This window comes from Ranitomeya imitator, chromosome 7 (assembly GCF_032444005.1).
Source record: "Ranitomeya imitator isolate aRanImi1 chromosome 7, aRanImi1.pri, whole genome shotgun sequence".
In the NCBI taxonomy this organism is placed as follows: domain Eukaryota; kingdom Metazoa; phylum Chordata; class Amphibia; order Anura; family Dendrobatidae; genus Ranitomeya; species Ranitomeya imitator.
The window spans coordinates 4,077,098-4,100,564 of NC_091288.1; the positions used below are offsets into that span (position 1 = coordinate 4,077,098).

Genomic DNA, 23,467 nt, shown 5'->3' on the forward strand with positions numbered 1-23,467 from the left:
CTAACCACTGAGTCACTGTGCTCCCTATATACAGGACAGTACTAACCACTGAGTCACCGTGCTCCCTATATACAGTGCTAACCACTGAGTCACAGTGCTCCCTATATACAGTGCTAACCACTGAGTCGCAGGATTGGATGATATACGCAGACACTGTCACGTGACGTGCTTATAAGATGCCGACAGTCGCGCATGCGTAGTAAAGACAGCTGAGTCCGGGCTCTTCTGGTTTCCTGGAGACTGTTGCCAGGCAGCGGAGACGCGTCACAGTAACTTCCGGCCGTGGAGACCGAGAGGTGAGGCCGCAGGTCCGTGCAGCGCCCCGGGGAGGAGACGAGGAGTGTCCGTGGGAGCGGAGCGGATAGAACGTCCCCGGATGTCCTCCGCCTCCTGCAGCGTCTGTACAGACCGCAACGGGCCCAGGAAACCGCACACAGACGTATGGGCGACTATGTACAATGTGTAGGGGGTTACATGGGGCTGCACGTGATCTATATACAGGTTACATGGGGCTGCACGTGATTTATATACAGTCTATATGGGGTTACATGGGGCTGCACGTGATTTATATACAGGTTACGTGGGGCTGCACGTGATTTATATACAGTCTATATGGGGTTACATGGGGCTGCACGTGATTTATATACAGTCTATATGGGGTTACATGGGGCTGCACGTGATTTATATACAGTCTATATGGGGTTACATGGGGCTGCACGTGATTTATATACAGGTTACATGGGGCTGCACGTGATTTATATACAGTTTATATGGGGTTACATGGGGCTGCACGTGATTTATATACAGTCTATATGGGGTTACATGGGGCTGCACGTGATTTATATACAGGTTACGTGGGGCTGCACGTGATCTATATACAGTCTATATGAGGTTACATGGGGCTGCACGTGATCTATATACAGTCTATATGGGGTTACATGGGGCTGCACGTGATTTATATACAGTCTATATGGGGTTACATGGGGCTGCACATGATCTATATACAGTTTATATGAGGTTACATGGGGCTGCACGTGACTTATATACAGGTTACATGGGGCTGCACGTGATTTATATACAGTTTATATGAGGTTACATGGGGCTGCACGTGACTTATATACAGTTTATATGGGGTTACATGGGGCTGCACGTGATTTATATACAGTCTATATGAGGTTACATGGAGCTGCACGTGACTTATATACAGGTTACATGGGGCTGCACGTGATTTATATACAGTCTATATGGGGTTACGTGGGGCTGCACGTGATCTATATACAGTCTATATGAGGTTACATGGGGCTGCACGTGAATTATATACAGTCTATATGGGGTTACATGGGGCTGCACGTGATTTATATACAGTCTATATGGGGTTACATGGGGCTGGACATGATCTATATACAGTTTATATGAGGTTACATGGGGCTGCACGTGATTTATATACAGTTTATATGAGGTTACATGGGGCTGCACGTGACTTATATACAGTTTATATGGGGTTACATGGGGCTGCACGTGATTTATATACAGTCTATATGAGGTTACATGGGGCTGCACGTGACTTATATACAAGGTTACATGGGGCTGCACGTGATTTATATACAGTTTATAAGGGGTTACATGGGGCTGCACGTGACTTATATACAGTTTATATGGGGTTACATGGGGCTGCACGTGATTTATATACAGTCTATATGAGGTTACATGGGGCTGCACGTGATTTATATACAGTCTATATGGGGTTACATGGGGCTGCACGTGATTTATATACAGGTTACATGGGGCTGCACGTGACTTATATACAGGTTACATGGGGCTGCACGTGACTTATATACAGGTTACATGGGGCTGCACGTGATCTATATACAGTCTATATGAGGTTACATGGGGCTGCACGTGATTTATATACAGTCTATATGGGGTTACATGGGGCTGCACGTGATCTATATACAGTCTATATGGGGTTACATGGGGCTGCACATGATTTATATACAGTTTATATGGGGTTACATGGGGCTGCACGTGATCTATATACAGTCTATATGAGGTTACATTGGGCTGCACGTGATTTATATACAGTCTATATGGGGTTACATGGGGCTGCACATGATTTATATACAGTTTATATGGGGTTACATGGGGCTGCACGTGATTTCTATACAGTCTATATGAGGTTACATTGGGCTGCACGTGATTTATATACAGTCTATATGGGGTTACATGGGGCTGCACGTGATCTATATACAGTCTATATGAGGTTACATGGGGCTGCACGTGATTTATATACAGTCTATATGGGGTTACATGGGGCTGCACGTGATCTATATACAGTCTATATGGGGTTACATGGGGCTGCACATGATCTATATACAGTTTATATGGGGTTACATGGGGCTGCACGTGATCTATATACAGTCTATATGGGGTTACATGGGGCTGCACGTGATCTATATACAGTCTATATGGGGTTACATGGGGCTGCACGTGATTTATATACAGTCTATATGAGGTTACATTGGGCTGCACGTGATTTATATACAGTCTATATGAGGTTACATGGGGCTGCACGTGATTTATATACAGTCTATATGAGGTTACATGGGGCTGCACGTGATTTATATACAGTCTATATGAGGTTACATTGGGCTGCACGTGATTTATATACAGTCTATATGAGGTTACATGGGGCTGCACGTGATTTATATACAGTCTATATGAGGTTACATTGGGCTGCACGTGATTTATATACAGTCTATATGGGGTTACATGGGGCTGCACGTGATCTATATACAGTCTATATGGGGTTACATGGGGCTGCACATGATCTATATACAGTTTATATGGGGTTACATGGGGCTGCACGTGATCTATATACAGTCTATATGGGGTTACATGGGGCTGCACGTGACTTATATACAGTTTATATGGGGTTACATGGGGCTGCACGTGATTTATATACAGTCTATATGAGGTTACATGGGGCTGCACGTGATCTATATAGTAACATAGTAACATAGTTAGTAAGGCCGAAAAAAGACATTTGTCCATCCAGTTCAGCCTATATTCCATCATAATAAATCCCCAGATCTACGTCCTTCTACAGAACCTAATAATTGTATGATACAATATTGTTCTGCTCCAGGAAGACATCCAGGCCTCTCTTGAACCCCTCGACTGAGTTCGCCATCACCACCTCCTCAGGCAAGCAATTCCAGATTCTCACTGCCCTAACAGTAAAGAATCCTCTTCTATGTTGGTGGAAAAACCTTCTCTCCTCCAGACGCAAAGAATGCCCCCTTGTGCCCGTCACCTTCCTTGGTATAAACAGATCCTCAGCGAGATATTTGTATTGTCCCCTTATATACTTATACATGGTTATTAGATCGCCCCTCAGTCGTCTTTTTTCTAGACTAAATAATCCTAATTTCGCTAATCTATCTGGGTATTGTAGTTCTCCCATCCCCTTTATTAATTTTGTTGCCCTCCTTTGTACTCTCTCTAGTTCCATTATATCCTTCCTGAGCACCGGTGCCCAAAACTGGACACAGTACTCCATGTGCGGTCTAACTAGGGATTTGTACAGAGGCAGTATAATGCTCTCATCATGTGTATCCAGACCTCTTTTAATGCACCCCATGATCCTGTTTGCCTTGGCAGCTGCTGCCTGGCACTGGCTGCTCCAGGTAAGTTCATCATTAACTAGGATCCCCAAGTCCTTCTCCCTGTCAGATTTACCCAGTGGTTTCCCGTTCAGTGTGTAATGGTGATATTGATTCCCTCTTCCCATGTGTATAACCTTACATTTATCATTGTTAAACCTCATCTGCCACCTTTCAGCCCAAGTTTCCAACTTATCCAGATCCATCTGTAGCAGAATACTATCTTCTCTTGTATTAACTGCTTTACATAGTTTTGTATCATCTGCAAATATCGATATTTTACTGTGTAAACCTTCTACCAGATCATTAATGAATATGTTGAAGAGAACAGGTCCCAATACTGACCCCTGCGGTACCCCACTGGTCACAGCGACCCAGTTAGAGACTATACCATTTATAACCACCCTCTGCTTTCTATCACTAAGCCAGTTACTAACCCATTTACACACATGTTCCCCCAGACCAAGCATTCTCATTTTGTGTACCAAATTGTGTACCAAATGGTAACAAAATTCTCATTGGGGTCTGTTACAAACCCCCAAATATAACAGAAACCATGGAAAGTCTACTTCTAAAGCAGATAGATGAAGCTGCAACCCATAATGAGGTCCTGGTTATGGGGGACTTTAACTACCCGGATATTAACTGGGAAACAGAAACCTGTGAAACCCATAAAGGCAACAGGTTTCTGCTAATAACCAAGAAAAATTATCTTTCACAATTGGTGCAGAATCCAACCAGAGGAGCAGCACTTTTAGACCTAATACTATCTAATAGACCTGACAGAATAACAAATCTGCAGGTGGTCGGGCATCTGGGAAATAGCGACCACAATATTGTACAGTTTCACCTGTCTTTCACTAGGGGGACTTGTCAGGGAGTCACAAAAACATTGAACTTTAGGAAGGCAAAGTTTGACCAGCTTAGAGATGCCCTTAATCTGGTAGACTGGGACAATATCCTCAGAAATGAGAATACAGATAATAAATGGGAAATGTTTAAGAACATCCTAAATAGGCAGTGTAAGCGGTTTATACCTTGTGGGAATAAAAGGACTAGAAATAGGAAAAACCCAATGTGGCTAAACAAAGAAGTAAGACAGGCAATTAACAGTAAAAAGAAAGCATTTGCACTACTAAAGCAGGATGGCACCATTGGAGCTCTAAAAAACTATAGGGAGAAAAATACTTTATCTAAAAAACTAATTAAAGCTGCCAAAAAGGAAACAGAGAAGCACATTGCTAAGGAGAGTAAAACTAATCCCAAACTGTTCTTCAACTATATCAATAGTAAAAGAATAAAAACTGAAAATGTAGGCCCCTTAAAAAATAGTGAGGAAAGAATGGTTGTAGATGACGAGGAAAAAGCTAACATATTAAACACCTTCTTCTCCACGGTATTCACGGTGGAAAATGAAATGCTAGGTGAAATCCCAAGAAACAATGAAAACCCTATATTAAGGGTCACCAATCTAACCCAAGAAGAGGTGCGAAACCGGCTAAATAAGATTAAAATAGATAAATCTCCGGGTCCGGATGGCATACACCCACGAGTACTAAGAGAACTAAGTAATGTAATAGATAAACCATTATTTCTTATTTTTAGTGACTCTATAGCGACAGGGTCTGTTCCGCAGGACTGGCGCATAGCAAATGTGGTGCCAATATTCAAAAAGGGCTCTAAAAGTGACCCTGGAAATTATAGGCCAGTAAGTCTAACCTCTATTCTTGGTAAAATATTTGAAGGGTTTCTGAGGGATGTTATTCTGGATTATCTCAATGAGAATAACTGTTTAACTCCATATCAGCATGGGTTTATGAGAAATCGCTCCTGTCAAACCAATCTAATCAGTTTTTATGAAGAGGTAAGCTATAGACTGGACCACGGTGAGTCATTGGACGTGGTATATCTCGATTTTTCCAAAGCGTTTGATACCGTGCCGCACAAGAGGTTGGTACACAAAATGAGAATGCTTGGTCTGGGGGAAAATGTGTGTAAATGGGTTAGTAACTGGCTTAGTGATAGAAAGCAGAGGGTGGTTATAAATGGTATAGTCTCTAACTGGGTCGCTGTGACCAGTGGGGTACCGCAGGGGTCAGTATTGGGACCTGTTCTCTTCAACATATTCATTAATGATCTGGTAGAAGGTTTACACAGTAAAATATCGATATTTGCAGATGATACAAAACTATGTAAAGCAGTTAATACAAGAGAAGATAGTATTCTGCTACAGATGGATCTGGATAAGTTGGAAACTTGGGCTGAAAGGTGGCAGATGAGGTTTAACAATGATAAATGTAAGGTTATACACATGGGAAGAGGGAATCAATATCACCATTACACACTGAACGGGAAACCACTGGGTAAATCTGACAGGGAGAAGGACTTGGGGATCCTAGTTAATGATAAACTTACCTGGAGCAGCCAGTGCCAGGCAGCAGCTGCCAAGGCAAACAGGATCATGGGGTGCATTAAAAGAGGTCTGGATACACATGATGAGAGCATTATACTGCCTCTGTACAAATCCCTAGTTAGACCGCACATGGAGTACTGTGTCCATTTTTGGGCACCGGTGCTCAGGAAGGATATAATGGAACTAGAGAGAGTACAAAGGAGGGCAACAAAATTAATAAAGGGGATGGGAGAACTACAATACCCAGATAGATTAGCGAAATTAGGATTATTTAGTCTAGAAAAAAGACGACTGAGGGGCGATCTAATAACCATGTATAAGTATATAAGGGGACAATACAAATATCTCGCTGAGGATCTGTTTATACCAAGGAAGGTGACGGGCACAAGGGGGCATTCTTTGCGTCTGGAGGAGAGAAGGTTTTTCCACCAACATAGAAGAGGATTCTTTACTGTTAGGGCAGTGAGAATCTGGAATTGCTTGCCTGAGGAGGTGGTGATGGCGAACTCAGTCGAGGGGTTCAAGAGAGGCCTGGATGTCTTCCTGGAGCAGAACAATATTGTATCATACAATTATTAGGTTCTGTAGAAGGACGTAGATCTGGGGATTTATTATGATGGAATATAGGCTGAACTGGATGGACAAATGTCTTTTTTCGGCCTTACTAACTATGTTACTATGTTACTATTTTTCCCTCCATGAATTTCGACCCATATGGACTCGACATCCTCATTTCCTTCGCTAATATCCTCCCTTAAAGTGGACTTTAGACAAGACTTTACATAGAGACAAACCCCTCCTCCTCTCCGATTTTTACGATCCTTTCTAAACAGACTGTAACCCTGTAAGTTAACTGCCCAGTCATAGCTTTCATCTAACCATGTCTCGGTTATTCCCACTATGTCAAAGTTACCTGTAGATATTTCTGCTTCTAGTTCTTCCATCTTGTTTGTCAGGCTTCTGGCGTTTGCGAGCATGCAGTTTAGAGGATTTTTTTTGTTCCAATCTCCTTGCTGTGGATTGTTTTAGGAATGTTCTTACCTCCCTTCTGAGTATGTTTTCCTGGGTCGTCTTTGTTCGAGTCTAATGTTTTTCTTCCCGTCCCCTCTTCTTCTAGTTTAACGCCCTCCTGATGAGTGTAGCGAGTCTTCTGGCGAATGTGTGTTTCCCAGGTTTGTTGAGGTGTAGTCTGTCTCTGGCGAGGAGTCCATCATACCAGTAATTCACACCGTGGTCCAGGAATCCAAATCCTTGTTGTCTGCACCATCGTCTTAGCCAGTTGTTTGCATCAAGGATCCTGTTCCATCTCCTGGTGCCATGCCCGTCTACTGGAAGGATAGAAGAAAAAACTACCTGTGCATCCAGTTCCTTTACTTTCTTCCCCAACTCTTCAAAGTCCTTGCAGATTGTCGGTAGGTCCTTCCTTGCCGTGTCATTGGTGCCAACATGTATCAGAAGAAATGGGTGGACGTCCTTGGAGCTGAAGAGCTTTGGTATCCTATCGGTCACATCCTTGATCATCGCACCTGGAAGGCAGCATACTTCTCTTGCAGTTATGTCCGGTCTGCAGATGGCTGCTTCTGTGCCTCTCAGTAGTGAGTCTCCCACCACCACCACTCTTCGTTGCTTCTTGGCTGTACTTTTTGCTGTCACTTGTTGCTGTGTGCCCTTTTCTTTTTTGCTTGCTGGTATTGCTTCATTCTTAGGTGTGCCATCTTCATCCTCTACAAAGATTTGATATCGGTTCTTCAGTTGTGTGGTTGGTGATTTCTCCATGGTCTTCTTGCTTCTTTTGGTCACATGCTTCCACTCATCTGCTTTTGGAGGTTCTCTGACACTTTTTGCACCTTCTGTGACCAGTAGAGATGCTTCTGTTCTGTCTAGAAAGTCTTCATTCTCTTTGATGAGTTTCAAAGTTGCTATTCTTTCTTCCAGACCCCGCACCTTTTCTTCTAAAAGGGCCACTAGTCTACAGTTCTGACAGGTGAAATTGGATTCTTCTTCTGGTCGATCTGTGAACATGTAGCACATGCTGCAGCTCACCATGTAGGTTGTCACATCTGCCATGTTGCTCCTAGATCCTGCTGACTTGCTGTGTGTTTTCCTTCTTGTGTAATCTACTCAGCCAAGCTCTCTTGCAATAATGTCCTACAGGCAAAAATTCGCGCGCCGTAAAGCGCGCGGTTTGGTGATGCTTTCGAAGCAGCTGGTCCCGGCTGTACCCAACGATCTTCTAGCTTAGGGAGACTTCGCTTCTCCCAGAAGGCACCTGGAATATGCAAATTAGCCTCCTGAAGCTTGAATCCCTGATTTGGTGATGCTTTCGAAGCAGCTGGTCCCGGCTGTATCCAACGATCTTCTAGCTTAGGGAGACTTCGCTTCTCCCAGAAGGCACCTGGAATATGCAAATTAGCCTCCTGAAGCTTGAATCCCTGGTTTGGTGATGCTTTCGAAGCAGCTGGTCCCGGCTGTACCCAACGATCTTCTAGCTTAGGGAGACTTCGCTTCTCCCAGAAGGCACCTGGAATATGCAAATTAGCCTCCTGAAGCTTGAATCCCTGGTTTCAGTCTATATGAGGTTACATGGGGCTGCACGTGACTTATATACAGGTTACATGGGGCTGCACGTGATTTATATACAGTCTATATGAGGTTACATGGGGCTGCACGTGATTTATATACAGTCTATATGGGGTTACATGGGGCTGCACGTGATTTATATACAGTCTATATGGGGTTACATGGGGCTGCACGTGATTTATATACAGGTTACATGGGGCTGCGCGTGATCTATATACAGTCTATATGAGGTTACATGGGGCTGCACGTGATTTATATAGAGTCTATATGGGGTTACATGGGGCTGCACGTGATTTATATACAGTCTATATGGGGTTACATGGGGCTGCACGTGATCTATATACAGTCTATATGGGGTTACATGGGGCTGCACATGATCTATATACAGTTTATATGGGGTTACATGGGGCTGCACATGATCTATATACAGTCTGTATGGGGTTACATGGGGCTGCACGTGATCTATATAGTCTATATGGGGTTACATGGGGCTGCACGTGATCTATATACAGGTTACATGGGGCTGCATGTGATCTATAAACAGTCTATATGAGGTTACATGGGGCTGCACGTTATTTATATAGAGTCTATATGGGGTTACATGGGGCTGCACGTGATCTATATACAGTCTATGGGGTTACATGGGGCTGCACGTGATTTATATACAGTCTATATGGGGTTACATGGGGCTGCACGTGATTTATATAGAGTCTATATGGGGTTACATGGGGCTGCACGTGATTTATATACAGTCTATATGGGGTTACATGGGGCTGCACGTGATTTATATACAGTCTATATGGGGTTACATGGGGCTGCACGTGATTTATATAGAGTCTATATGGGGTTACATGGGGCTGCACGTGATCTATATACAGTCTATGGGGTTACATGGGGCTGCACGTGATTTATATACAGTCTATATGGGGTTACATGGGGCTGCACGTGATTTATATAGAGTCTATATGGGGTTACATGGGGCTGCACGTGATTTATATACAGTCTATATGGGGTTACATGGGGCTGCACGTGATCTATATACAGTCTATATGGGGTTACATGGGGCTGCACATGATCTATATACAGTTTATATGGGGCTGCACATGATCTATATACAGTCTATATGGGGTTACATGGGGCTGCACGTGATCTATATACAGTCTATATGGGGTTACATGGGGCTGCACGTGATTTATATACAGTTTATATGGGGTTACATGGGGCTGCACATGATCTATATACAGTCTATATGGGGTTACATGGGGCTGCACGTGATCTATATAGTCTATATGGGGTTACATGGGGCTGCACGTGATCTATATACAGGTTACATGGGGCTGCACGTGATCTATAAACAGTCTATATGAGGTTACATGGGGCTGCACGTGATTTATATAGAGTCTATATGGGGTTACATGGGGCTGCACGTGATTTATATACAGTCTATATGGGGTTACATGGGGCTGCAAGTTATCTATATACAGTCTATATGAGGTTACATGGGGCTGCACGTGATCTATATGCAGTCTATATGGGGTTACATGGGGCTGCGCGTGATCTATATACAGTTTATATGGGGTTACATGGGGCTGCACGTGATCTATATGCAGTCTATATGGGGTTACATGGGGCTGCACGTGATCTATATACAGGTTACATGGGGCTGCACGTGATTTATATACAGTCTATATGGGGTTACATGGGGCTGCACGTGATTTATATACAGTCTATAGGGGCCGTCCGTCCCGCGGTCTGTAGGGTCCGTCCGCCCCGCGGTCTGTATGGGCTGTCCGCCCCGCGGTCTGTATGGGCTGTCCGCCCCGCGGTCTGTAGGGGCCGTCCGTCCCGCTGTCTGTGGGGTCCATCCTTCCCGCGGTCTGTAGGTGCCGTCCGTCCCGCTGTCTGTAGGGGCAGTCAGTCCCACCGTCTGTAGGGGCCGTCCGTCCCGCTGTTTGTGGGGTCCATCCTTCCCGCGGTCTGTGGGGTCCGTCCTTCCCGTGGTCTGTGGGGTCCGTCCGCCCCGCGGTCTGTAGGTGCCGTCCGTCCCGCGGTCTGTGGGGTCCGTCCTTCCCGCGGTCTGTGGGGTCCGTCCGCCCCGCGGTCTGTAGGTGCCGTCCGTCCCGCGGTCTGTGGGGTCCGTCCTTCCCGCGGTCTGTAGGGGCCGTCCGTCCTGCGGTCTGTAGGGGCCCGTCAGTCCCGCGGTCTGTGGGGTCCGTCCTTCCCGCGGTCTGTAGGGGCCCGTCAGTCCCGCGGTCTGTGGGGTCCGTCCGTCCCGCGGTCTGTAGGGGCCGTCCGCCCCGCGGCCTGTATGGGCCGTCCATCCCGCGGTCTGTAGGGGCCGTCGTCCCGCGGTCTGTGGGGTCCATCCTTCCCGCGGTCTGTGGGGTCCGTCGTCCTGCGGTCTGTGGGGTCCATCCATCCCGCGGTCTGTGGGGTCCTTCCTTCCCGCGGTCTGTATGGGCCGTCGTCCCGCGGTCTGTTATGGATTCTATGCGGTCGCGTCTGCTCGGTCGTTCTCACTCCTCTATCGCTTTCTCCCCTCTCGCTGCTGACGATCAGCGGGTGATGGCTGCAGCACGTGAGGAGGTGACGATATACGAGGATGAAGTCCGGTAACGTATAGACCCGGCGGCAGCGCTGCCTCCCTCCTCCCTGGTCCATGTCAGTGTGTGACCCCATAGCAGTGATTGTCCTCCGGGTTGTCGTCATCCTCCTCCTCACCTGGTCCAATCCCTATTTCCGGTAATCTGATCCCACTCCTGTCCCATCCCCCGCACATCTACAGATCTCGCTACGGCCGCCTGGAGAAGATGACCGACCTCGTGGCCGTGTGGGAAGTGGCGCTCAGTGACGGCGTCCACAAGATCGAGTTTGAACATGGAACCACGTCAGGAAAACGCGTCGTGTACGTGGATGGGAAGGTGAGTGCGGAGATAGTGCAGCTCTGGAGGTGACTGGAGGATAAGACACGATGTAAGAGCAGAATAATGAGCGCAGCTCTGGAGGTGACTAGAGGATAAGACACGATGTAAGAGCAGAATAATGAGCGCAGCTCTGGAGGTGACTGGAGGATAAGACACGATGTAAGAGCAGAATAATGAGCGCAGCTCTGGAGGTGACTGGAGGATAAGACATGATGTAATAGCAGAATAGTGTCTGCAGCTCTGGAGGTGACTGGAGGATAAGACATGATGTAACAGCAGAATTGTGAGCGCAGCTCTGGAGGTGACTGGAGGATAAGACACGATGTAACAGCAGAATTGTGAGCGCAGCTCTGGAGGTGACTGGAGGATAAGACATGATGTAATAGCAGAATAGTGACTGCAGCTCTGGAGGTGACTGAAGAAGTTGGTTGTACTTTGCAGATCAGTCTGGTATAATAGTTGCAGGAGATGCTGGGGAGGTTGCAGGAGATGCTGGGAAGGTTGCAGGAGATGCTGGGGAGGTTGCAGGAGATGCTGGGGTAGGTAGCAGGAGATGCTGGGGATGTTGCAGGAGATGCTGGAGAGGTGGCAGGAGATGCTGGGGAGGTTGCAGGAGATGCTGGAGAGGTGGCAGGAGATGCTGGAGAGGTGGCAGGAGATGCTGGAGAGGTTGCAGGAGATGCTGGGGAGGTTGCAGGAGATGCTGGGGAGGTTGCAGGAGATGCTGGGGAGGTTGCAGGAGATGCTGGGGAGGTTGCAGGAGATGCTGGGGAGGTTGCAGGAGATGCTGGGGAGGTTGCAGGAGATGCTGGGGAGGTTGCAGGAGATGCTGGGGAGGTTGCAGGAGATGCTGGAGAGGTGGCAGGAGATGCTGGGGAGGTTGCAGGAGATGCTGGGGAGGTTGCAGGAGATGCTGGGGAGGTTGCAGGAGATGCTGGGGAGGTTGCAGGAGATGCTGGGGTAGGTAGCAGGAGATGCTGGGGGAGGTTGCAGGAGATGCTGGGGGACGTTGCAGGAGATGCTGGGGGAGGTTGCAGGAAATGCTGGGGGAGGTTGCAGGAGATGCTGGGGTAGGTAGCAGGAGATGCTGGGGGAGGTTGCAGGAGATGCTGGGGGAGGTTGCAGGAGATGCTGGGGGAGGTTGCAGGAGATGCTGGGGGAGGTTGCAGGAGATGCTGGGGGAGGTTGCAGGAGATGCTGGGGTAGGTAGCAGGAGATGCTGGGGGAGGTTGCAGGAGATGCTGGGGGAGGTTGCAGGAGATGCTGGGGGAGGTTGCAGGAAATGCTGGGGGAGGTTGCAGGAGATGCTGGGGTAGGTAGCAGGAGATGCTGGGGGAGGTTGCAGGAGATGCTGGAGAGGTGGCAGGAGATGCTGGGGGAGGTTGCAGGAGATGCTGGGGGAGGTTGCAGGAGATGCTGGGGGAGGTTGCAGGAGATGCTGGGGGAGGTTGCAGGAGATGCTGGGGGAGGTTGCAGGAGATGCTGGGGTAGGTAGCAGGAGATGCTGGGGGAGGTGGCAGGAGATGCTGGTGAGGTGGCAGGAGATGCTGAGGGAGGTTGCAGGAGATGCTGGGGAGGTTGCAGGAGATGCTGGGGAGGTTGCAGGAGATGCTGGGGAAGTTGCAGGAGATGCTGGAGAGGTGGCAGCAGATGCTGGAGAGTGTTGTGAGTTCTGTTTTTGGGCTCCCTCTGGTGGTTACTGATGGTACTGGGTGACTTGTCTTTCCTGGGTCTCTGGGTTCCACCTGTTCCATCAGGATATGGGAGTTTCCTATTTAACCTGGCTTTGCTGGCATTTCCTCGCCGGTTATCAATGTATCCAGTGTGTCTTGTTACCTCTGCTCCCTGCTCCTAGAACCTTCTGGTCAAGCTAAGTTTGGATTTTCCTGTTTTGGTGTTTTGCTTTATTTGGTTTTTAGTCCAGCCTGCAGATATGTGATTATTTGCTGCTGGTTGCTCTAGTGGGCTGAAATTGCTCCTCATGTACCATGAGTTGGCACATGAGTTCAAGTAATTTCAGGATGGTTTTTTGAAGGGTTTTTCGCTGACCGCGCAGTTCACTTTCGTATCCTCTGCTATCTAGCTTTAGCGGGCCTCATTTTGCTGAAACTGTTTTCATACTGCGTATGTGCTTTCCTCTCATTTCACCGTCATTATATGTGGGGGGCTGCTATTTCTGTGGGGTATTTCTCTGGAGGCAAGAGAGGTCTGTGTTTCTTCTAATAGGGGAAGTTAGATCTTCGGCTGGAGCGAGACGTCTAGGATCATCGTAGGCACGTTCCCCGGCTACTTTTATTTGTGTGTTAGGTTCAGGGTCGCGGTCAGCTCAGGTTCCATCGCCCTAGAGCTTGTTTGTATCTGTGCTTGTCCTTTAGTGATCCCCTGCCATTGGGATCATGACAGGAGAGGTTGCAGGAGATGCTGGGGAGGTTGCAGGAGATGCTGGGGGAGGTAGCAGGAGATGCTGGGGGAGGTAGCAGGAGATGCAGGGGGAGGGTGCAGGAGATGCAGGGGGAGGTGGCAGGAGATGCAGGGGGAGGTGGCAGGAGATGCTGGGGAGGTGGCAGGAGATGCTGGGGAGGTTGCAGGAGATGCTGGGGAGGTTGCAGGAGATGCTGGGGTAGGTAGCAGGAGATGCTGGGGTAGGTAGCAGGAGATGCTGGGGGAGGTTGCAGGAGATGCTGGGGGAGGTTGCAGGAGATGCTGGGGTAGGTAGCAGGAGATGCTGGGGGAGGTTGCAGGAGATGCTGGGGGAGGTTGCAGGAGATGCTGGGGGAGGTTGCAGGAGATGCTGGGGGAGGTTGCAGGAGATGCTGGGGGAGGTTGCAGGAGATGCTGGGGTAGGTAGCAGGAGATGCTGGGGTAGGTAGCAGGAGATGTTGGGGTAGGTAGCAGGAGATGCTGGGGAGGTTGCAGGAGATGCAGGGGGAGGTTGCAGGAGATGCTGGTGAGGTGGCAGGAGATGCTGAGGGAGGTTGCAGGAGATGCTGGGGAGGTTGCAGGAGATGCTGGGGAGGTTGCAGGAGATGCTGGGGAGGTTGCAGGAGATGCTGGGGTAGGTAGCAGGAGATGCTGGGGTAGGTAGCAGGAGATGCTGGGGGAGGTTGCAGGAAATGCTGTGGGAGGTTGCAGGAGATGCTGGGGTAGGTAGCAGGAGATGCTGGGGGAGGTTGCAGGAGATGCTGGAGAGGTGGCAGGAGATGCTGGGGGAGGTTGCAGGAGATGCTGGGGGAGGTTGCAGGAGATGCTGGGGGAGGTTGCAGGAGATGCTGGGGGAGGTTGCAGGAGATGCTGGGGGAGGTTGCAGGAGATGCTGGGGGAGGTTGCAGGAGATGCTGGGGGAGGTTGCAGGAGATGCTGGGGGAGGTTGCAGGAGATGCTGGGGGAGGTTGCAGGAGATGCTGGAGAGGTGGCAGGAGATGCTGGGGGAGGTTGCAGGGGGAGGTTGCAGGAGATGCTGGGGGAGGTTGCAGGAGATGCTGGGGGAGGTTGCAGGAGATGCTGGGGGAGGTTGCAGGAGATGCTGGGGTAGGTAGCAGGAGATGCTGGGGGAGGTTGCAGGAGATGCAGGGGGAGGTGGCAGGAGATGCTGGTGAGGTGGCAGGAGATGCTGAGGGAGGTTGCAGGAGATGCTGGGGAGGTTGCAGGAGATGCTGGGGAGGTTGCAGGAGATGCTGGGGAAGTTGCAGGAGATGCTGGAGAGGTGGCAGCAGATGCTGGAGAGGTTGCAGGAGATGCTGGGGAGGTTGCAGGAGATGCTGGGGGAGGTTGCAGGAGATGCTGGGGGAGGTAGCAGGAGATGCAGGGGGAGGGTGCAGGAGATGCAGGGGGAGGGTGCAGGAGATGCAGGGGGAGGTGGCAGGAGATGCAGGGGGAGTTGGCAGGAGATGCTGGTGAGGTTGCAGGAGATGCTGGTGAGGTTGCAGGAGATGCTGGTGAGGTTGCAGGAGATGCTGGAGAGGTGGCAGGAGATGCTGGGGGAGGTTGCAGGAGATGCTGGGGGAGGTTGCAGGAGATGCTGGGGGAGGTTGCAGGAGATGCTGGGGGAGGTTGCAGGAGATGCTGGGGGAGGTTGCAGGAGATGCTGGGGGAGGTTGCAGGAGATGCTGGGGGAGGTTGCAGGAGATGCTGGGGGAGGTTGCAGGAGATGCTGGGGGAGGTTGCAGGAGATGCTGGGGTAGGTAGCAGGAGATGCTGGGGGAGGTTGCAGGAGATGCTGGAGAGGTGGCAGGAGATGCTGGGGGAGGTTGCAGGGGGAGGTTGCAGGAGATGCTGGGGGAGGTTGCAGGAGATGCTGGGGGAGGTTGCAGGAGATGCTGGGGTAGGTAGCAGGAGATGCTGGGGGAGGTTGCAGGAGATGCAGGGGGAGGTGGCAGGAGATGCTGGTGAGGTGGCAGGAGATGCTGAGGGAGGTTGCAGGAGATGCTGGGGAGGTTGCAGGAGATGCTGGGGAGGTTGCAGGAGATGCTGGGGAGGTTGCAGGAGATGCTGGAGAGGTGGCAGCAGATGCTGGAGAGGTTGCAGGAGATGCTGGGGAGGTTGCAGGAGATGCTGGGGGAGGTAGCAGGAGATGCTGGGGGAGGTAGCAGGAGATGCAGGGGGAGGGTGCAGGAGATGCAGGGGGAGGGTGCAGGAGATGCAGGGGGAGGTGGCAGGAGATGCAGGGGGAGTTGGCAGGAGATGCTGGTGAGGTTGCAGGAGATGCTGGTGAGGTTGCAGGAGATGCTGGTGAGGTTGCAGGAGATGCTGGGGAGGTTGCAGGAGATGCTGGGGAGGTTGCAGGAGATGCTGGGGAAGTGGCAGGAGATGCTGGAGAGGTGGCAGGAGATGCTGGAGAGGTGGCAGGAGATGCTGGGGAGGTTGCAGGAGATGCTGGGGAGGTTATAGGAGATGCTGTGGAGGTTGCAGGAGATGCTGGGGGAGGTTGCAGGAGATGCTGGGGGAGGTTGCAGGAGATGCTGGGGAGGTTGCAGGAGATGCTGGGGAGGTTGCAGGAGATGCTGGGGAGGTTGCAGGAGATGCTGGGGAGGTTGCAGGAGATGCTGGAGAGGTGGCAGGTGATGCAGGGGGAGGTTGTAGGAGATGCTGGGGAGGTTGTAGGAGATGCTGGGGAGGTTGCAGGAGATGCTGGGGAGGTTGCAGGAGATGCTGGGGAGGTTGCAGGAGATGCTGGGGGAGGTTGCAGGAGATGCTGGGGGAGGTTGCAGGTGATGCAGGGGAGGTTGCAGGAGATGGTGGCAGGAGATGCTGGGGAAGTTGCAGGGGGAGGTTGCAGGAGATGCTGGGGAGGTTGCAGGAGATGCTGGGGAGGTTGCAGGAGATGCTGGGGGAGGTTGCAGGAGATGCTGGGGAGGTTGCAGGAGATGCTGGAGAGGTGGCAGGTGATGCAGGGGGAGGTTGCAGGAGATGCTGGGGAGGTTGCAGGAGATGCTGGGGAGGTTGCAGGAGATGCTGGGGAGGTTGCAGGAGATGCTGGGGAGGTTGCAGGAGATGCTGGGGAGGTTGCAGGAGATGCTGGGGGAGGTTGCAGGAGATGCTGGGGGAGGTTGCAGGTGATGCAGGGGAGGTTGCAGGAGATGCTGGGGGAGGTGGCAGGAGATGGTGGCAGGAGATGCTGGGGAAGTTGCAGGGGGAGGTTGCAGGAGATGCTGGGGAGGTTGCAGGAGATGCTGGGGGAGGTTGCAAGAGATGCTGGGGGAGGTTACAGGAGATGCTGGGGGAGGTTGCAAGAGATGCTGGGGGAGGTTGCAAGAGATGCTGGGGGAGGTTGCAGGAGATGCTGGGGGAGGTTGCAGGAGATGCTGGGGGAGGTTGCAGGAGATGCTGGGGGAGGTTGCAGGAGATGCTGGGGGAGGTTGCAGGAGATGCTGGGGGAGGTTGCAGGAGATGCTGGGGGAGGTTGCAGGAGATGCTGGGGGAGGTTGCAGGAGATGCTGGGGGAGGTTGCAGGAGATGTTGGGGAGGTTGCAGGAGATGCTGGCAGGAGATGTTGGGGAGGTTGCAGGAGATGCAGGGGGAGGTTGCAGGAAATGCTGGGGGAGGTTGCAGGAAATGCTGGGGGAGGTTGCAGGAAATGCTGGGGGTAGTTGTCCTGTGTCATCGCCGCTCTCATCTCCAGGAGATTATCCGGAAGGACTGGATGTTTAAGTTGGTCGGGAAGGAGACGTTCGCGGTTGGCGCTGCGCAGACGAAGGCGACCATTAACATCGACGCTGTGAGCGGTTTCGCCTACGAGTACACGCTGGAGGTGAACGGGAAGAGCCTGAAGAAGTACATGGAGAATCGCTCCAAGACCACCAACACCTGGGTGCTGCACGTGGACGGGGAGGACTGCCGGGTGGTGCTAGGTGAGGGTGCAGCGGGAGGTGCGGGCTCCGTCACAGTGTGTCAGTGCCCTCCTCCTGCCGCCTGCCTGTCACGTGTCCCCCTTATGCATTACTGCTGCCGTCCTATGTACAGAGGAGAGCGGCCATCGTGTCCCCTGTATTCTGAGGAGCGTGACCCCTCAAAGATTCTCCCGAACTGCGCTGCTCGGGGTCTCACCCTGCAGTGTAAAGAGTGGAGGTGGTCTTGTCTATGGCCAGGGTCCTGTGGGCGATGATCTGGTGGAGGAGCGGTTACAGCGGAGGACGCTGCCGATAATCCTCCATGCTTTACCCTGCAGGTTGTATCCCTTCAGAGGACAGTAGTAGCTCAGCAGTGAGCGCGGCGCCCTCCGGTGGCAGGATCCTGTAGGTAGTGGATCACGGATCCACATGTCTGACCCGATTCCTGATCTTGTTTCAGAGAAGGACACGATGGACGTCTGGTGCAACGGGAGGAAGCTGGAGACCGCGGTAAGTCGGCGCCATCCTGCGTCATGTGACTGCGGCGCCTGCGATGCCACACACCGTGCAGCAGAGCTGTGTCCGGGGGAGCGGAGCTGCAGTGTAGAGCATCTGACGAGACAGGAGCCTGTGCTCAGCCCACCATAGACCCCAATAGATAATGTAGTTGAGCCAGTGGTCACAGCTGTGTCCGGGGGAGCGGAGCTGCAGTGCAGAGCATCTGACGAGACAGGAGCCCGTGCTCAGCCCACCATAGACCCCAATAGATAATGTAGTTGAGCCAGTGGTCACAGCTGTGTCCGGGGGAGCGGAGCTGCAGTGCAGAGCATCTGACGAGACAGGAGCCCGTGCTCAGCCCACCATAGACCCCAATAGATAATGTAGTGGAGCCAGTGGTCACAGCTGTGTCCGGGGGAGCAGAGCTGCAGTGTAGAGCATCTGACGAGACAGGAGCCCGTGCTCAGCCCACCATAGACCCCAATAGATAATGTAGCGGAGCCAGTGGTCACAGCTGTGTCCGGGGGAGCGGAGCTGCAGTGCAGAGCATCTGACGAGACAGGAGCCCGTGCTCAGCCCACCATAGACCCCAATAGATAATGTAGCAGAGCCAGTGGTCACAGCTGTGTCCGGGGGAGCGGAGCTGCAGTGCAGAGCATCTGACGAGACAGGAGCCCGTGCTCAGCCCACCATAGACCCCAATAATGTAGTTGAGCCAGTGGTCACAGCTGTGTCCGGGGGAGCGGAGCTGCAGTGCAGAGCATCTGACGAGACTGGAGCCCGTGCTCTGCCCACCATAGACCCCAATAGATAATGTAGCAGAGCCAGTGGTCACAGCTGTGTCCGGGGGAGCAGAGCTGCAGTGCAGAGCATCTGACGAGACAGGAGCCCGTGCTCAGCCCACCATAGACCCCAATAGATAATGTAGCAGAGCCAGTGGTCACAGCTGTGTCCGGGGGAGCAGAGCTGCAGTGCAGAGCATCTGACGAGACAGGAGCCCGTGCTCAGCCCACCATAGACCCCAATAGATAATGTAGTGGAGCCAGTGGTCACAGCTGTGTCCGGGGGAGCGGAGCTGCAGTGCAGAGCATCTGACGAGACAGGAGCCCGTGCTCAGCCCACCATAGACCCCAATAGATAATGTAGCAGAGCCAGTGGTCACAGCTGTGTCCGGGGGAGCAGAGCTGCAGTGCAGAGCATCTGACGAGACAGGAGCCCGTGCTCAGCCCACCATAGACCCCAATAGATAATGTAGTGGAGCCAGTGGTCACAGCTGTGTCCGGGGGAGCGGAGCTGCAGTGCAGAGCATCTGACGAGACAGGAGCCCGTGCTCAGCCCACCATAGACCCCAATAGATAATGTAGTGGAGCCAGTGGTCACAGCTGTGTCCGGGGGAGCGGAGCTGCAGTGCAGAGCATCTGACGAGACAGGAGCCCGTGCTCAGCCCACCATAGACCCCAATAGATAATGTAGTGGAGCCAGTGGTCACAGCTGTGTCCGGGGGAGCGGAGCTGCAGTGTGCAGCATGGGTGTGGCGGGAGGTGAACACCGGGTTTCACAGCCTCCATGTAGCGGAGCCGGAATCATTGTCAGAGCTGTGCTGTTGTCTCGCAGTTGTCTGCTGTCGGGAGCTCGGCCTCTCACCCTTTTCTTTCTCTTCAGGGCGAGTTTGTGGACGACGGCACCGAGACACATTTCACTCTTGGCGACCACGACTGCTGCATAAAGGCCGTGAGCAGCGGCAAACGCCGAGAAGGCATCATCCACACACTGATCGTGGACGAGCGGGAGATCCCCGAGAGTGTGGAGTGACGTGCCGCCGCGTAGGGTGCTCCGCCACTCCCGGGCCATGGCGGCCCCTCCCATCCACGGTGGCCCCTCCCACCCCCGAGCCACGGCAGCCCCTCCCACCCACGGGCCACGGCGGCCACTCCCACCCCCGAGCCACGGCGGCCCCTCCCACTCCCGAGCCACTGCAGCCCCTCCCACCCACGGGCCACGGCAGCCCCTCCCACCCACGGGCCAGGGCAGCACAAACTTTCTTCATCAGATGAACTTATTTGATTGATAAAAATAAGAATTTTAGATTTTTACTTCAATTAGATGAATCAGACTCCACTCACATCCAGAGCTGCACTCACACCTTGGCTGGCTCTGAAATTAGTCCAGTCCTGCTCTATACAGACACGATAGCAATATTGTGACTGCAGCTTTGGAGGTGACTGGAGGATAAGACACGATGTAACAGCAGAATACTGACTGCAGCTCTGGAGGTGACTGGAGGATAACTCCCAGCAGCCATTCTGCGAGTGTCTGTTCCTGTGCCCCCATCGTACAGACGTGCAGGTTGATTGCTGCTCCGGGATCTGGTGTGACGGAGGAGCTGGAGACTCAAAGTGAAAAAGTGACAGCGCTCCATCCGGGTGTAATCCAAAAATAGCAACTTTATTTAAGCCATAAAACAGCAGACAGCAACGTTTCGACCCTGTGGGTCTTTATCAAGCATGTCTTACAGTGCAAGGGGCCGGCTATAAATAGCACAAGTGCCACACAGGGCACCAATCACCAATAAGCCGCCCCCATCACATCATTAGCAATATATACAACATTAAAAACAAACATCAGACATATACCCAATAAAAATCTCCCCACCCAGTCATTAAATGCATGTACAAAATGTAAATATACCCCACTACTCTACAAAAATACAACACAATCCGGAGAGATTTCGGCTGTCAAAATCAGGAGGCGTAGTCATCATGAAAAAGTCCACCAATCATCACGCCACCACATGGAGCTGTAAACAACCCGCTGCCAATCAATCCCAGGCTCTCTTAAGCGTCGTGAAGCCTACCGACGCGGTCAGAGGAGTCACATGTCCGGAAGTCTTCTCACAGCCAATAAAGGAACCTGTAACAGAATCGGTGAATCTCTGCATCATAGCTCAAACATCTCCAGCCTCCTCCCACTTCGATCAGAGAGCGCAGGCGCAACACCGCTCAGACACGCCCCCCATCGGGAACCTATCCAGAGCAGAGAGCGTCATACGCCCACCTCACCAAGGGAACGAGGCCGGACCGGAGCGTTGCCAAGGTAACCGCAACGCTCATACATCACAACTACTGCGTCCAACAACCGGCTAAACCAGGCAATGTAACGACGAGGATGCACACACGGATCTCCCCCGTGTCTGAACCCCACTCAATAGTAGGGAACTACACAAAGGATGGGCCCGCAGTACACACACCTCGCACACCGCTCCGGGTAAGCCACCACGTTGTCAGGACAACCATAGCCTAGGTATTATACGTGCAGCACCGGGTTCAATGTGGAAGAATAAAGAAAGCTCAACGGCCTCTGTAGTATAGATATATAAATCCCAAGAAGAGGACATATCCTGTAGGGGAGAAACACAATCATTATCTGAATGCCATCAGTTACTTTCATCCACCCTACCACCATAGTGAAGCTCCCCACTAAAGTAGGGAACCCACATTTAGAGGAATCACAGAGCTTGGCAAAGAAAGAGGGGGACATAACAACAAACGACTGACCTACTGTCACCAATATGCAACAGTCAAGGGGCACAGAAAAGGGAACCCAATCAGGTCTCCTAACATAAACCCCAAGTATCATATCCCATTAACCGTCGACTGTGGCAGAATATACCTAACAAAACAAAAAATTAAGGGGTATAGCACCTATAACATAATAAATCTAGGCAGCAGAGACATTTAAAAACAAACACCGACATCAGCGGGTCCATCATCCTACCGAGCACAAACATGTAAATTGAAATCAATATTAAGGCCCTTAGGTTGTAATGACCCTAGCGTATAAATCCAATGAAGTTCCTTAGCCTTGAGCATTTGTAATCTATTGCCTCCTCTCCTTAGTACTGGTACACTGTCAATCACCCTAAACCTAAGTTGATTCACTGAATGTTTGTTATCAACAAAGTGTTTAGGTACTGGCAATTCCGTGAGCCCCGTTCTCACTGTACTCTTATGTTTTATTAACCCCTTCATGACCCAGCCTATTTTGACCTTAATGACCTGGCCGTTTTTTGCAATTCTGACCAGTGTCCCTTTATGAGGTAATAACTCAGGAACGCTTCAACGGATCCTAGCGGTTCTGAGATTGTTTTTTCGTGACATATTGGGCTTCATGTTAGTGGTAAATTTAGGTCAATAAATTCTGCGTTTATTTGTGATAAAAACGGAAATTTGGCGAAAATTTTGAAAATTTCGCAATTTTCACATTTTGAATTTTTATTCTGTTAAACCAGAGAGTTATGTGACACAAAATAGTTAATAAATAACATTTCCCACATGTCTACTTTACACCAGCACAATTTTGGAAACAACATTTTTTTTTGCTAGGAAGTTATAAGAGTTAAAATTTGACCAGCGATTTCTCATTTTTACAATGAAATTTACAAAACCATTTTTTTTAGGGACCACCTCACATTTGAAGTCAGTTTGAGGGGTCTATATGGATGAAAATACCCAAAAGTGACACCATTCTAAAAAATGCACCCCTCAAGGTGCTCAAAACCACATTCAAGAAGTTTTTTAACCCTTCAGGTGCTTCACAGCAGCAGAAGCAACATGGAAGGAAAAAATGAACATTTAACTTTTTAGTCACAAAAATTATCTTTTAGCAACATTTTTTTTATTTTCCCAATGGTAAAAGGAGAAACTGAACCACGAAAGTTGTTGTCCAATTTGTCCTGAGTACGCTGATACCTCATATGTGGGGGTAAACCACTGTTTGGGCGCACGGCAGGGCTTGGAAGGGAAGGAGCGCCATTTGACTTTTTGAATGAAAAATTGGCTCCACTCTTTAGCGGACACCATGTCACGTTTGGAGAGCCCCCGTGTGCCTAAAAATTGGAGCTCCCCCACACGTGACCCCATTTTGGAAACTAGACGCCCCAAGGAACTTATCTAGATGCATAGTGAGAACTTTGAACCCCCGGGGGCTTCACAAATTGATCCGTAAAAATGAAAAAGTACTTTTTTTTCACAAAAAAATTCTTTTAGCCTCAATTTTTTTCATTTT

General features: G+C 50.7%; 1 protein-coding gene across 3 annotated transcripts; it reads left to right on the plus strand.

Moving 5' to 3' along the window:
* The first annotated feature begins 249 nt into the window (after nucleotides 1-249).
* On the plus strand, nucleotides 250-22,547 carry FAIM (Fas apoptotic inhibitory molecule). Of its 3 annotated transcripts, none has more exons than XM_069732578.1 (5): nucleotides 250-296; nucleotides 11,441-11,576; nucleotides 17,698-17,926; nucleotides 18,366-18,415; nucleotides 20,066-22,547. In XM_069732578.1, the coding sequence occupies exons 2-5, from the start codon at nucleotides 11,466-11,468 to the stop codon at nucleotides 20,213-20,215; spliced, it is 540 nt and encodes a 179-aa protein (XP_069588679.1). In that variant the 5' UTR covers nucleotides 250-296; nucleotides 11,441-11,465; the 3' UTR covers nucleotides 20,216-22,547. The 3 variants fall into 3 exon arrangements, with proteins under 3 accessions (XP_069588679.1, XP_069588678.1, XP_069588676.1); XM_069732577.1 differs by lacking the exon at nucleotides 250-296 and adding an exon at nucleotides 303-439; XM_069732575.1 differs by lacking the exon at nucleotides 250-296 and adding an exon at nucleotides 10,891-11,267.
* Nucleotides 22,548-23,467: the final 920 nt, after the last annotated feature.

What these genes read in the sequence shown, in the direction of transcription:
- FAIM (XM_069732575.1), top strand. Translation starts at nt 11,137, where the DNA reads ATGGATTCTATGCGGTCGCGTCTGCTCGGTCGTTCTCACTCCTCTATC. An exon ending in TCGTGTACGTGGATGGGAAG is followed by an intron (nt 11,577 to 17,697) that starts GTGAGTGCGGAG and finishes TCTCATCTCCAG; the next exon opens with GAGATTATCCGGAAGGACTG. An exon ending in GGACTGCCGGGTGGTGCTAG is followed by an intron (nt 17,927 to 18,365) that starts GTGAGGGTGCAG and finishes ATCTTGTTTCAG; the next exon opens with AGAAGGACACGATGGACGTC.